Below are 15,373 nucleotides of genomic sequence, written 5' to 3' on the forward strand. Positions count from 1 at the left end.
GTTAATGCCAGTGTTCTCGAGCGGAGTGTTTTCCTAGATTTGGCAAATATCACATTTTGCTGATCACCAACTTTCTGTGGCTGAGGAAAAACCTGCTTGCTGTGCATAACGGTTGGTCACCTTGCCTAATCAATCGAGTTTGACCAAGCGATCGTAACAGATGTCGAAAAGAAGGCCATGTTCTAATTGAATTTGTTTTTTCCATTATTTTTGCATCAATCCGTAGTCCATATTTGAGGTTTCTAAATGTTCAAATTGTAACATTAAAGTGCAGTTCAGTATTAAAGTAAATGAATAATGAAGTTGTTACAACAAAGCTTAAAAGAAAATTATTTTCAAAACAATTTTATGGAGATACAAACCCGTTTGAAATATGTTTCACAATTACAATTCGTTTTGTATACAACGTTCCACGCGAGTGCTTAATAGCAATGTCTTCAAAGACCTCGCTTAAAATATGCAAACCCGTTTAAAACGAAATTGTCACCTGGTTTGTATTTCGCCATGGGGAATTGTATTCAAATATTTACCAAAAACACACCTCGAATGGCGAGGAAAAGCGCCCCCAAGGGTAACCTCCCGTTTTGCGAGCTACCAACGTGCCTTAACCTACCAAAGGGCAAATGGTTTTGTTCAGGGGTTGGCAAACGACGGCACTGAAAGCGTTTTAGAGGAAATAAAATATATGATGATATTAGAAACAAAGTTAGGCATTTCAAGTATCATTTTAAAATATCCATTTCACAGAGGACATTATAATATTTTCCAAAAGTTAGTCATTCTAAAAGAAAGTTTGGCTACCCCTGATTGAACTGAACCACCGCGTTCGGGTACCTTTTGCTATTCGACTGTATCTAATTCGTGTTGTTTCGAGCCGAAAGAAACGCACCTTTTGGGGAAGCGTGAAAGAAAAGCTCTTCTTAAAGCGTACACACAACAGCTGACAAATCACATCTTGCCGGCAGTACCGAAAGGTGTCTTGCCGTTTCGACGTCACCGTCGTTAACTATTCATTGCGTGAGTTGGAGTTGCTTTTCCTTCGTTTTCTCACTGCCGTTTTGAGAATGTCGTAAGGTTTCGCCATTTTCCACTGGCAAACGAGTTGGCGTTCGCAGTTCGAGAACCTGCGGGTGTTTCTTGATAGCCATCCTGGCTGCTAACAAAACGACCAGCGTTCTGCGCCGTGAGCAAGGGAGTCGGTTAATGGCAGTTTGTTTTTTCCCCGCCAGTTTGTCCTTTTTTCTTTCACCGAAACTGGTCAACGTAATCTTTCTTCTTGGGCAACAAACAACCCCATGAAATGTAAATAAAATAAAAGTGCTGGGGGAGCTTTCCCGGAATGCGGGTATCGCCAACAGAGGGAACACCGTTGCGGCGCGTTGCGAAAAAGGATAACAAAGCAAACCGGCCATCAGGGTGCCGTCGTCATGGTGCTGCACGGCACAAGTGGTAAAATAATGCACTTCAAAGAATCGACCCGGACATCTTCGGAATCGTCACCAATTTGCCGTGGTCTTCAATCCTCAAACGAGTGGCTGTGTCCATCGTCCAAGAAGGACATTCGGTATTTTCTCCGTAGTTTGTTAAGCACTTCTTCTCGGGAAAAGCGGGATCCTTTGGCAGGAAAAAATCGGTCACACCTCGCGAACCGGACACCGGCATGCCGGCGGGACGACGGGCGGTGGAGTATCCATTAAAACAAATCAACAAACAATTCCCGACAACTGATCCTTTCACGGAAATACTTCTTTTACCCTTTATGAGGGGCATATCCAGCTAGCACCCTGTCGCAGGACTTGCTTTCCCGTGTGACGTTTGCTATGGCAATTTTCCCGGGATCGGGGATCGAGTAACTCTTAGTATGGTTGAACTTTTCCTGAAACTCATCGACTGAGTGGATTGTTGTTTTCAACATCCTTCTAATCAACAGTTATTCCCTACTACATCGTGCTAATTTGGACGGATACACGGCGGGATAAACGATTTTACGGAATTTTAGTGCTTGCTTCAAGTCGTGTGGAAAGTGCGCGAGCCTTCTGGTTCGTAACGGATCGAGTAAAACTTATTACAACCTGTGATTCGAACCTTTTCTATGATTAAAATACAGACACTAGTCTCATTTCATCGTCTATTGACATCGATAATTGGATCCTCTATTTGAGGGAATGTTACACTTTGTTGATTTGATTTTCTGTGAAAATATCCAACGATGTTAGGTTAAGTCCTTAAATCTCCACACTTATCACTTAACATTCGCAGAGACTTTGCTTCCATTTTCTATAAACTCATCCTTAGTAGACATTTTACGTTGCTCATTTCGCTTTTAATGTTTTGCTTGTTACTTGAATTGCTTGTTGTTTTGGTTTGCAATTAACGAAATAAGTTATTCTTAACAATTACTGTCCCGTCTGGAACTAATTTAAACATTCTACACTACATTCCTTGTTTTTGTTTTTCCTGTGGTGATGGTGAAAAGGTGATTACAAAACAAGATGCCAAAAGACTCGAGGATAGACTAGCTATCTCCATACTGACTTTGCAAGTGCTTAACTGCAATCTCTTCCAGACGAAGTGGGCATAAAAAATCAGCTTCCCGTTTCCAATCACATGTTTATAAGTTGTTTGTAATTAATGCTTACCTACTTTCAAACAAGGAAAGTTTAAAAGCACGGTTAAAATATTCCGTTTTATATCACTGGAAAACATTTGTCTAGAACACTGAACTGTGCAAGTGGGGGGCGGAAAGTTTAAACTGCACACTGGTGGAACTGGGAAAGTGTATGCCTTCCAACGCCGGTAACTCCTCCAACGTCCCAACGGCAAGGCAAAGTTCAACTGTGCCGAGGCGTATCGTGGCGATTGGTGGCACTTTTCCTGCCATCCTGCCATTGAAGACTGTAAAATCGTACCGAGCACCGATGATCATTTGGTAACTCTTTCGTTTAAAGCATCTTGAGATTGTGCGGATGACGCACAAGGAATCATTTGGATACAATTTCGTAATAGTTCGTTTAAATATTCTGTGATGATGATCCGACCGATTCAATGGTAGTCGACTGAAACAGTACACAAGAAACTGTTAAAATATCAACGATGTCATCATTTTAACAAGTAAGTATATTGGGAATACTTCCCATAAACTATTAATATGCAAGCCTTAAATTCTATTTTTAAGGAAAAATCCTTTTGATTACTTTTATTTTTAAATGTCAATCAAATATAATTTCATTGGTATTTCCAATGCTACCAAAATAGTTCAACTTTCTATAACCGAAGAAGGTTTTGTTGCGACAATCTATTTTGGCATTTGACTTTCAAGTGTTCTGATAAAATTGTAACATGTTTTTCTTTTCTAGAAAGAAAAAGTAAAAGGGCTCAAAAATAGATGTTAATTAAACGCTTTCGATATGCTAAGGTGCATTCCTTTGCTCCGCAGCCATATGTAAAAGTCATCAAAAACTGGAAGAAGTAAAACCAAGTTTTTCGTTTAACAGTTTTGCCACAGTTCAGTTTAATTTCCAACAACTTTCACAAACATCCCTCAAGAACATCCCCCGGCTTTCGGTTTCACTTGTTCAGCAGAACCGGGGCGGCCACCGGAACGGGCACGGAGGCGAGGAACGGGTCGTAGGCGGAGTACGTCACGTAGGACGCCGGTGCTAGGTTGCCGTGGAACGTTTGCTCGTAGAACGTCGCGTAGCTGGCGACGGTGGGAGCAGCGGCCAGCACCGGCACCCCGGCCACGTTGTACGCCAGGACATTCGGTCTCGGTTGCGGTTTGCCACTGGCGAGGGCAACGATGGCAACGAGCGCGAACAGGCTAATCTGTGGATTGGGAAGGATTCGTAAATATTCTGGTTTTTCGAAAAATACGTGTCTCGTTCTGAATCGGGTCGAAATACTTACAATTTTGTTCATTTTAGATAAGGTTTTTGCTGCTGAAGCTGAACCGAACTGTGTCTTTGGATGGGGAAGGCGCGGAACACTGATAGTTTCCCATCGATAACGATTATTATTTATAGTCCCCAAAATTTGACACCAGTCGAACCAATATTTTTCTAACGCCCTAGGGTTCCCTCCCTAGTTTATTAGTATGCTTGTTGGTGTGTGCGTATTTTTGGACTCAATTCATATGGCAAGCATTGATGCGGCATTGACTAATTCTCATGCGCCCCACGTACCCATGGCATGCGTAATATTTCCAGCCGAACGGCCAACCGTTCCCAAAATGCGACCGGGTGATGGAATCAATCCGATAATCGTGGTGCGTATAATCGCATTTAGATAGGTTAGCCTTGTCACATTAAACGGCGACTGTCTTACGCTCCATTGCTTCAAGCGGTGGGCGGGGAAAACACGCAACACCCACCATCGATCTTTTCACCTTCGCGCCGAAGATGGCCCACACCGCTCAAGGCCAATGCGTAGCCCAACAATGTTGTGGCGAATGAACGATGTTGACCATGAAACATCGAAACATTGGGCCAATCTGTGGCCGCGCGATTATGTCGCCAGTGCCGTAATAAAACTCCCCGGGCCAACGTCGGTGGCTGGCGGTCGTCTGCTGGAACGCACGTATCATTTTGCACCTTCCGATGGCGGCGTCCTCGCAAACGGATCACCCCGACGAAAGGCCACGAAGGTCATTGACACTGGGGCAGATATTTGGCAACACGATACTGGACACCGGCAGTGATTTAAGGGCGAATAGGTCATCGAAACTTTAATGTGAAGTGGCGGGTGACATTTGTTTTTCTGTTCTTACATAGTGTTAATTTAGACTCGTAAATACTACCTACATAAATGGTGAAAATGTATCAAAGGCGAAGGAGGCACTCTTAAACATATCTTTGAACGATAGAAAGTCAATTCAAACATGAAATTAGAAGTAAGCATGACAGTCTCTTAACAGGTATTTCGCTGAAGCAGGTCTGGAAAACATCAAGGAAAGCCTTTTTATAGGATTTGTTTTTATCGGTGTTTTCGACAGTCTGTTGTTTCATAGAATGATGAAAAAATCATTCTTTTCTCGTTATTACTTTCTTATTTTTGTGACTTCATTAAAATCATGCTGCAGTACCAATAGGTGGTATCTCATAAGGATTTGTTTAATTTTAACAGGGAGAGTAACGATCGTTTATACTGATTTATAATTTATAGATTATAACGACCATTAATTTCGACGAAAACGATTGACAAATACATCCAATTAATCGAAAATGAACGCAAAAACGGCAACTTAAACGAAGGTTAAATAAACAAATCCGTATGCGATTCCACCTAATCTTTCTGGAATTATTCGTTAGATTTAATGTTTAATATGATCACATAATAGACGAAATATGGTGAAAACCAACGATTTAAAAAATGCACAATATACTGCATGCTTAGCCAGTCAAATTGTGCTATAAGGGAAGTAAACTTGCTGTCTTTACAAGCAATTTACTGTGTTTTATTTCTTTCATTCTAAAACCTGAGAAAGTATGATCCATCCAAATGTTTGATGGGTTTATCTCGGTTGAAAACCACACCCCATTTGATATCTTTCGATCTTTGATGACTTTCGAAAAATTGTGGACCCAAACAGGTCCTAACGATTTTATTTAATTGTGCAATCATTTCATGATTATTTGTCTTCTATGGAATCGTTCGTTTTCTTCTCCAAATGTTTAGTTAACAAACAAACCGACAGTCGAGTCCCGCAGCCTCCGAACCATGCTGCGCTGTAATAACACCCAATTTGACGTGCAATTTGTAAGCTCCAGCTGCGGCTCAAAGAATCGCACGCAGTGATCGGGCGGTCCGCCCTCCTACCGGTGTCGAATTTTCTCCAAAAACATAACAACCATGACCTAGAACAAGCGAAGAGATGGATGTCAGCCGCAAAAAACAACATCGAGCTTGGTGCACTTTCATACTTTTATTTCATGTAGTTTTCCTTGGTCGGAAAACCCAAACCCAAAAGACGCCTCAACAGCCAATTGCCTTGGCCCGCTGGAACACATGGCAACCGCCGTACCAGCGACCGAGGATGATGACAGTCGAAAACCTGTTTTGGGTGAAATTATGCGTCAATGACCCTGACGAGCGCAGTAGGAAAAACGATAGCCGGGAAATGACACTCTACTGCGCGCCGCGACAACGAACGCTGAGAAAATTCACTCCAACCGTAATCAATTTTGTGTTCAGATTTTGACATTCGTCGAAGGCATAATTCTTTCTTCTTTCGTCTTTAGAAATGTCTTAAAATACACGCCACGGTACGGTGTGCTTGTCATTACCTATCAGTCTGGGGAAATCTATAAATAATTTTCTTTGGAGGCATGTAATCATCTTCACGATGCCCTAAGGTGGAATAAAAAGGATTACCCCCGTTACAATTACCTTCCGCGGTAGTCTTTTAACAAAACCCTTTAAATCCCGTTGGGCAGTAGCTACATAACCTCAACACACGGAGTCACCCAACCGGATACAGGGACCGCGCGTCCTAAGACGTCCATTACGGACGGTCACGTTGTGCAAAACGGAAACGAGCGAGAAGCCATTCAATCGTTTCCCGTCCCGAAGGAAAGTTCCGTTTGCAGGTGAGCGACCACATGGGCTCGGGAAGCATATGCTGCGCTGCGTCATGCCCCTTTTTCCCGGTACTGGTTAATTGTGCTCCTCGGGTCGGATGATATTGATATTAGCCGAGGGCGAGTGTGATGTTCACAATGTTTAAAATTAGTCTTATTATCCATCCATGATGTCTTTCATCACGAGTCGATCAACGGATTCGAACGGAGTCGAGCCCAAAGTTGGTGCATGCGTTTTTCCGCTTGCAAAACCGTTTTTACCCGACACGGCGGGCGGTACCATCGAGTCACATGTTTGGGCGGATGTTGCTGCCACTGGAAATCACCAGGCCACCAAGACTTGCCTACTCGGCAGGCACGCACATCGTTGCTAACGGCGTGCCATTCGGCCTAGCGTCATACACATCGGCAGACAGTGGCGCTTTCCCTGGGAGCAATTTCCCACCGGATGCGACCGGATACGTGTCCATTGCACGAGTTTTGCCACAGTCTTTCCGATGTTGCACAATCTGCTTTGCTGCTTCGCGAGCCAATGTGGGAATGAACCCCGTCAGGGTTGGGCCCGAGTGAAAAACAAGAGTTTTCCGTCAAGAAAATACGATCCTTATCTGCCGCTCGTCCGTCGAGGTCACGCAACGCAAGTCATGGCGCATGGGGTGTGTACTTTTTTTTTTATTTTTCTAAACCGTTGTTGATGCGCTGCCTTTCAACGAAGCTGTTTACAGTGAAGCCATCTCGGGATGAAGTTTAAAAAATTGAGCCTCGGAATGGTGCATGAACCGCGTGCTGTAACACGAAGCTGGTGCTCGAACGCGTGATCAATGTTGTATGGAAAATATTCCATTTCCTCCCTCTCGTAACGTTGTCCAAACCCATCGCCCCTCCACCCACAAACCGTTGCGATCACTAGTATCCAATCACGCCCTTGCCCCGACGTGGGTGTTATCATTGAGTCGTGGACGGCGTCTCCGGAGACGTCTTGCCAACAAAACATCCTACTACCGTCCGCTCCTGGGAAGTCTCTGGCGATTTGCTTGTTTTTGTGCCATTTTGTTGCTTCGGCTTCCTTCGTCCGTTTTCGTTCCCCCTTTCCTTTTCCCCCTCGGCGAACCGGCCGCTGTTGTTTTAAGAATGTTTATCTCTGCGGCGTATGCTGGGGAAACCGAAAATATAAACATATCAGTCAATTTGACGCGCTGTCGATGCTAAAAATAGTCGCTCTGTGATTCTCCGGAGGAGCTTTCCTACGACCCTTTTTTGGGGGCGTATGTTTTGGTTTAGCGAAAGATGGGACACGCGGAAAGGAAAAATTTCGTATCCGAGGAGGCCGGGAAAAGCTCGACGAAAACAAAAAAGGTTCCGCGTATGGTGGGTTGTGTGCGTTGGTGCTCTGTGAATCGGATTCAAGCGGTGCCATCCTCGACGGGATGGCCAAGGAAATGGGATCGAAAAATTGCGCATCGCACTAGACGTGTTGGTCGGAAGCACTTTTGTAATGTGCGAATGTCCAACCAAAACAAAGTGCAACCTTAGATTGTTAGGCCCTTGGAATCTTACCCTAAATATGTATGATTTCATTATCAATATGGACTGTTTGTCATAATATTCGTGTATATTCATCTAAACTATTTCTTTTCTAGACAGAGGTCGTTTAAATGGTTTTTGTAATTCTATTGGAAGTGCCATACGGCCTTGTCTTCTATAGCGTTATAGTAAACTTGTTGCAATGCCTTTTTTAGCAGTTTGTTCGTACAAAAGATGTTGGAATATCGTAGGTGTTTTAACATTTGTTATGACTTTTTTTGTAATCAACACGTATTATGACTTTTTTTTTTAATCAGAACATCATAGAGTTGAACTTCTATTTTTGTTTTTCAACATTTCAAATCCTGCAAATTTGTTCTTACAGATCTTTTTCTTATACTTCGGTCGACATAAGTTGCCACACAAAAATCTTGTTGTGCGTAAAAATGTAGTTAGTTCAGTTTTGTATGTGCACTTCCATATTGAAAAGCGTAAACTTGAGTAGTTTTCCATTATAATTTGTTAATGCTGTCTCAAACGTTTAAAATATATTACCAATTAATACACTCCATCTTTTAGGGATGTCATAACAAAATAAAGATAGATTTAAACTATTTATGTTTTCTCCAAAGGACACACCATTTACTTTCACCCGTGCCTCAAAAGTCCTCCTCAGTAATACAATTCTAAATCAAAGGGCACACGGGACATTTTGAGTGCTTTCGGCACTGATTATAGAGTCGGGAGAAACTGCGCCACACGGTTGTTATGAAGCCGAGGGGAAGCAACACCGTCGAGATACTTGTGCGCTTGTAAATTTATACGTAGCCATGATTTATTGATGAAGAACATCCTAATCGCTGCGAAAACCATGCCCGGAGTGTGTTCTAAAAATAAGGCCGCATTTCGAAGCGCTTGTGACGGTTGACTTTGCCGCTTGGGAGCATAGAAAAGTGAGTTCGATTTTAATCCTCGTCAAGGACAACCGGTGCAATTAAATTACGCTCACGCGCACCGTTGGTAAGTGGACGGACTCGAACTAATCGAATCAAATGGTAAATTTAGTACAATTGAATGTGCCTCAGTGTGAGCGAGCTGATTTTATTCAATTTAAAAAAAAATAGAAATAAATATTTTGATTTATTTTTAAAGTCGTATTCGACAACACAAATTCGGTGATTATCTGGAACAGCTTGAAATTTGAATGAGTGCTTTTAGTGATTTACATCGAAATAAGTTTTCAAAACTCTTCCATCAACCTCAACATCCACCGAACAAGAGATACCACAACCAAAGTGTTTTCTTCTCTAAAGATGCTCCCATAATGAACCCTTTCGAACGTCGATCCCCATCAGAATCGAACCGATGCTGCTTTACAGTCTTCTACAGCCGATGGCTGGTCTCGACAGTCTCTCGTCTTAATTTAATTATACCGCCACTCGCAACACTTTGCTTCCTAAGCATCCTGTTTCTAATGTCTGCCAGGTTGATGGTCGGCTCCGTTTTTAGCTCCTTCTTTGTTTTTCCACAACACCGGCAGCCTCCCAGCAAAGCTTCCACCTTACCGAGACACCTTCGTATGCATATATGAGGATAAACGCCCGTTCCATCGATCGGAAGTTATTTTAAATCACAAACCAAACCACGCTGCTACTGCCTCCGGAGGTTTTTTCTTCGTTTCACTTCCTGAGAATGACGAGGGTCAGCATAGAAGTGGACGCAGTTTTGAGCTAAAAACGCTAGAGAATTCTTTTCCGTGCAACCGTCAGAAAAAAACTTTTCCTCCGTTGCCAAAAGAAATGCCATGCGGCTCAATTGTGACGGAAAATTGAGAACGAAGGATTCTATTTTTAGCCTGTTCTAAAATTAAAAAACAAACATTTTGACACATTCCAGGCACCCACTAATGTTATCCTTTGTTCCGATGGTCGTCAAAACCCTTTTCTAAAAATATTCACTCTACGATTAGTGACGGGGATATTGTTGAAAGATTTTTCTATTTACGCGAGTTTAACTTTAATTGATATTTGTCAATCAAATCGGCCTGTTCGGATGAGAAATAACTTTTAAAAGATTCCCTCAAAATATATTATTATCTACGAGTTTTGTACCGTTGTATCAACTTCAAATCTTCTTCAATTCTGTGAAGGTTTTAGTTTCCTTTAAAAAAAGCAACCGAACAAATATGCATTAAGGCAGTAGTTATGATTTGTTTTGTTCCTTTTGCCTTGGTACAGCTCATAAAGTTTAATTTGCGTCGCATTTTGTATGACATCATGCTTTATCCCGCAACAAAACTACTCCGTCATCATCATTTTCCCTCCGATTGTTGTTGCTAGACCGGCTAGTACTTATTCCTTCCAAATTTTTTCTTCCTTCCCTTATGCTCCGGAAAGGAAGACAAACAAACTCTCCTCACAGTTTCAAGCACCATCGCCCATCGTGCTGGATAAGCAAATTTTTGCATTTGTATTTGTAATTGTTGCGCCCAGTTTTCGCATTTTTGTGTATCCACTTATCCTTAGGATGGTTGTTCGGAAAAGCGCTACTACGCCAAAAAGTTAACCACTGACATTACCGGTGACCCTATTGCGTAGCATCTTGACTTCCTATTTGCGTCATCGCCGACCGGTGGACCGGTGAGGATAATGTCTGGATAAATGGTAACGTCTTGGTCAATCTTCTGAGATCTTCCTTTTGGAGCACTCCGTAAGGATACCGCCTTATCGGGGAGGACATGAAAACAAAAGTTTCCCCAGCTCGGGTAATTTGTTTCTGTTTACATTTATCCTACAAGGTCACGACGAAAAATAAGTGATGGGGAAATGGAGAAAAAATTTCCCTTAATGGTAAACCAGCCCTAATAGCAAAAAGTTATCCGTATTCAATGAGTTTACCACGATTACCTTGCTGCGTTACTTGTTTACTCCAAAGTTAATTGTTGGTAACTGATCAGGACCAAATGCATCCGTGTGGGACAAAACAATTAAATAAATAAAATAAATACAAAGGACAGTTAAATTAATCAATTAATGTTAATAACATTTTAATTTCATTATAAAATCATTACTTTGTTAAACATTAAACAGCTCTTAGATTTGTTACTAAAAATAAAACAAATATCGACGAATAAAGGAGCTACAAACTAATTTGACGAAAAGTATGAGAATACTAGAAACAAAGCCAAAAAATTACCATTGAAGGTTTTCCATTTCACCATTCACCATTTTTCAAGTCCAAAGTAGAAAATGGGAGTAGAAAGTAGGTTAAAGCAAAACAAAAGGTCTTGACCGTTTGACTGTTTACTCGTGTAAGCCAAGAAAACACGAGTCGTTAGTTATAATGATCACTGTTCTTTTTAATTCTTAGACCTAGATGTCACGAAAAAACAATGTGATATATTTATAGAATTTCCTCTTCAAAATACTAACCTTAGTTTGTATAAGCAGTAAAGTCTTTTATGATGACATTTTAATAAAAGATCAGTTAAATGATAGCAAATAAAACAAGTATTGACATTTGAACAATCATATAAGGTGAAAACAAAAGTTGGCAAAAGTTAATACAATTTTCGGATGTTTTGCAAGGAAGTCAGTACAAGAGGTTTTTTTTTTAATTGTTTTATCGAAGTTTATTTACAGAAACGGATAAACACCGTCGAAAGGACCTAGTTTAGAAACGATGCAACATCATTCGATTCGCTTTTACTGTACTCCTACATTCTACGCTCGAAATGCTTTCTTCCTCCCGACGCTCGAATAAGATAAACGGTAGCTCCCCTAGTGGGAGTGAAAAATGCATCTTCGATTACGTACTCCCACCCACATCACACTACCCTTCTTACTTTGTTATAATAATGATAACGAGTTTTTAATTTCTAACTCCTTTCCTTCCTCGAGACCGCAAAGTGCAGGTGCAAGTGCATATGCCGATTGGACCAGAGGTGCACAGACAAGTTCCGGTGGCTAGAAAAAAAAGGCCCTACTTCCTTCCGCTCCCGACGCGGAGTTGCAAGTAGCCGTCGCGAGTAGGATAATTGCACTTTTTATCGCAAACGTAGTTTATGGTTGCATTATCCATCCCTAAAGGCGCCCTTAGCAATATGTGTTACTTTTTACAAGGCTTGCTGCTTCGTCGATCGCTTTCCGCTGCTTTATGCTGCTTTCTGCTACTTTCTGCGCGTTTGGTTAGCTAAGGTACTTTTTCTTTAATTTTAATGCTATCACCCATTTGGGGGGGTCGCTCCCCCAAGCCACTTTTCGTACGGAAGAAAAACGGTAGTGCTAATTTAGAAAACTTATGTATCTGTTCCCAATCGTTGCGTAGCGTCAGCTTGTAAATGCATTTCAGTTCAGTTTTTTGGCTTGGAGTAATCCGTCACACACCGAGCGTGTTTTCTCATCAATGATATGGTATTCGTGTTGAAGGAGCCGGACTCAGGACCTCTAGCGCCCGTAGTAGCTGCAGCAGATCGACGATCGTGGCACCCGTTGCGTCGGCAGGCCGGAAATGCCCCGCAGATAGGTGTAGGACACGGGCCGTCGGAGGATACGCTTCGGGGGCGGTTTACTCGACTCCTTGCCGGCACCGGACGATCCGTGGCTGGCACTGTTGGTGCTGAACAGTGAGCACTTCGACTCCGCCCGCGACTCCCGGCCCTTCGAGTGCAGCAGATTGTTGACCGAGCTGTTGCTGCACGAGAGTGACCGCGAGCGCATGGGCGCATGGATGGCAAGGCTTTCGAGTAGCTTCAGCACCGACGAGCGGCGCGACTTCCGGCGGTTCTCCTTCGAGCCACCTTCACCCTCCTCCGGACCGTGCCCGTCCAGGGACTCCTTGGTGGATTCTGCCCGCGAACAGGAGCTGACCGCCGAGTCACTGGAGGCACTCGAGAGGGCGAGGTTGGACAGTTTCAGCTGCAGCTTGGAGGCGCTGGAGCATCGGGAAGACTCCTGTCCGTGCTCCTTGCCACCGGCCGTCGACAGTAGCTGCTGGTCCCGGTCCCGGTCGCTGATGGACGAGCAGGAGTCTACCGAGGAGCTGCGCGAGTCCTCATCCCCATGCACACCGAGCTGGTCGAGCTCGTCGTTCGACTTCAGGCTGATCTTACGGTAGACACTCTTGAAGAAGCTGAACGTTTTATCCTTCCCGGGGGACACCGACGCCGACATGGGCGAGATACTCCGGGCCGAGGGTGTCGGAATGTCGATGTAGAAACCGTCCACCATCATCGGTGCGCAAGGACTGTCGGCGTGGCGGCGGTGCCGTCCAATGTCGAGTTTGTCCAGCGTCATCGTCATGCTATCTGCTGCAACCGTACACTACAACACTACGGAACGGTACTACCAGGCACGACTTTCACTCAACAATACGGCCTCAATAGGAGTAGCATCAACTAATAGCACCGGTTCTGCTGAAATCCACTTTGCTCTTTCACTCGTAATCCGTGTCTTAAGATCGGTGTCTCACTTTGGCACACAGTCACGTACGCAACATCCAATGTTTAGCACGTAGGAATACGTTGGTTCTTGGTATCCGATTGGTTATCAGGGCTGCACTTGTAGGCTCAGTAGTATTGGCTAACTGATAGCTGTTCTATGGCCGCGTGTCGCCTTATATAGTTTTCCTCGACCCGAACCGAGGATAGAGGCACCCGAACTGATGCCGAACGCCAAACGGATGCTGGATGCTGCGTACGCACGAACGAGATGGGTTTTTTTTCTTTCCAACTTCCAACTTCTTGGAACCGAAATGAGAGTGAAAGCCCGATCCACCGTTGGCCTTGTGGGAAAACTTTCTCCGGACATCCGGTGGCATGGTTCTGTTGAATATTGAGAGCACAAGAGAGGGCGAGAGTGAGATCGAACAGGGCCCGAAGATGACCCGAAGTGAATCGTAGGAATCGGAATTTTGAATATTTTTTAAATAAGTTGGTTTACTGTTTTTCAAAACATGGCTTTCAAGTAACTAAGACCAACGTCTTTTCTAGTAAAGAACGAGATAATACTACACATAGATTTCTACGTTTAGTATAGTTACGTTTACGTCTTTCCAATAATTTCGAACTTACTACATATCGCTAATGTTAATTGTTGCTATTTGATATCATTTTATAGTTGGACAATTTATCCACTTTAAAACGGTACACAATTTAATTTAATTTTCTCAGAAAAAATTGTGAGTGTCTACACAATTATTATAATCGTCCCGGCTATCCTGTCGTCCTCTTCCCAGCTTACCGGAAGGCTGTTCAACAGAATAACACCATAATAGCGGCCACCCGGCAAGCGGTAGATGGTCTTGCTCAAATTGGTCTGTGTTGGCTTTTACGTACGAGCCGAACGGAAACATCCGTAGTTTCGAAGCAATCAAGATTTGTGATTTGCGAGATAGTTTGACCCGATTCTACAGAAAATATCATAAATAAATGGCCAACGATTATACTCAGGGTTGCGCAACAAATAAGCATTTGTTTCTGTGCAGTAAAAAAGAACTTACCTCGTTAGATGATAAATGCTGGATATTTTCGCAGGAGTTGCTGGATTGCAGAAAATTACATTTTAAAGTTTTTTTTTCAAAGATAAAACACTTTGCACTTTGATCCAATCCTTTGGTTCTGCAGAACCATAAACATAAATGGTAAAGATACAAAATATTTTAGTTAAAATCGTACACGAAATGAAAATTAAATCTTTTGAAACAGTTAACATAACATACTCAGGATCGATTTATAATCTAATGGAAATTATAAGGGAACTCAAATTATACCATAGGTTCGTCTACAACAAAAAATATTTGTTTAACTTCAAAACTGACAAAGTTGATCTAATAAAGACATGATATTTAGAAGTGCATTCTTTCGTTTACTATGCTTAACTTTAGCATAATACACTTTTTTTCCCTTGTCCAAAGTCGTAATAGTAATTTTTATAGGAAGTCGGAAAGAGCAAAATCACACAGAATAAAAATCACAAAGCCCGCGTCAACCCGCTTCGTACGCACGGCAGCATAAAGAAAAATACATTCTGGATCCTGAAAAACGTTTGTTCTTCAAACAGGCCATGTGATTCTATTATATAATTACATAAACTGCCCGCGAACTACGTCAATCAGGCTCGTACTCTGGATGTTCGAGCAAACTGAACAGCACCATTCCACCTGACTGGTATCCAGAACGGAAGTTTTTCCCAGCAATGGCGATTGCCAACCAACCCCAACCACTGACCGCTTTGCTTCACGTTTCGCCAAAGTATACGGTTGGAAGTCACGGTGTA

At 42.7% G+C, this 15,373-nt stretch overlaps 1 protein-coding gene across 1 annotated transcript; it reads right to left on the reverse strand.

Moving 5' to 3' along the window:
• Nucleotides 1-12,544: 12,544 nt before the first annotated feature.
• Nucleotides 12,545-13,393, reverse strand: LOC131265262 (uncharacterized). The gene has a single exon (XM_058267524.1). It carries the CDS (start codon nt 13,391-13,393, stop codon nt 12,545-12,547), a length of 849 nt encoding a protein of 282 aa, XP_058123507.1.
• Between the last annotated feature and the right edge of the window lie 1,980 nt (nt 13,394-15,373).

The sequence above is a fragment of the Anopheles coustani genome, chromosome 2 (genome assembly GCF_943734705.1).
Source record: "Anopheles coustani chromosome 2, idAnoCousDA_361_x.2, whole genome shotgun sequence".
Lineage (NCBI taxonomy): Eukaryota > Metazoa > Arthropoda > Insecta > Diptera > Culicidae > Anopheles > Anopheles coustani.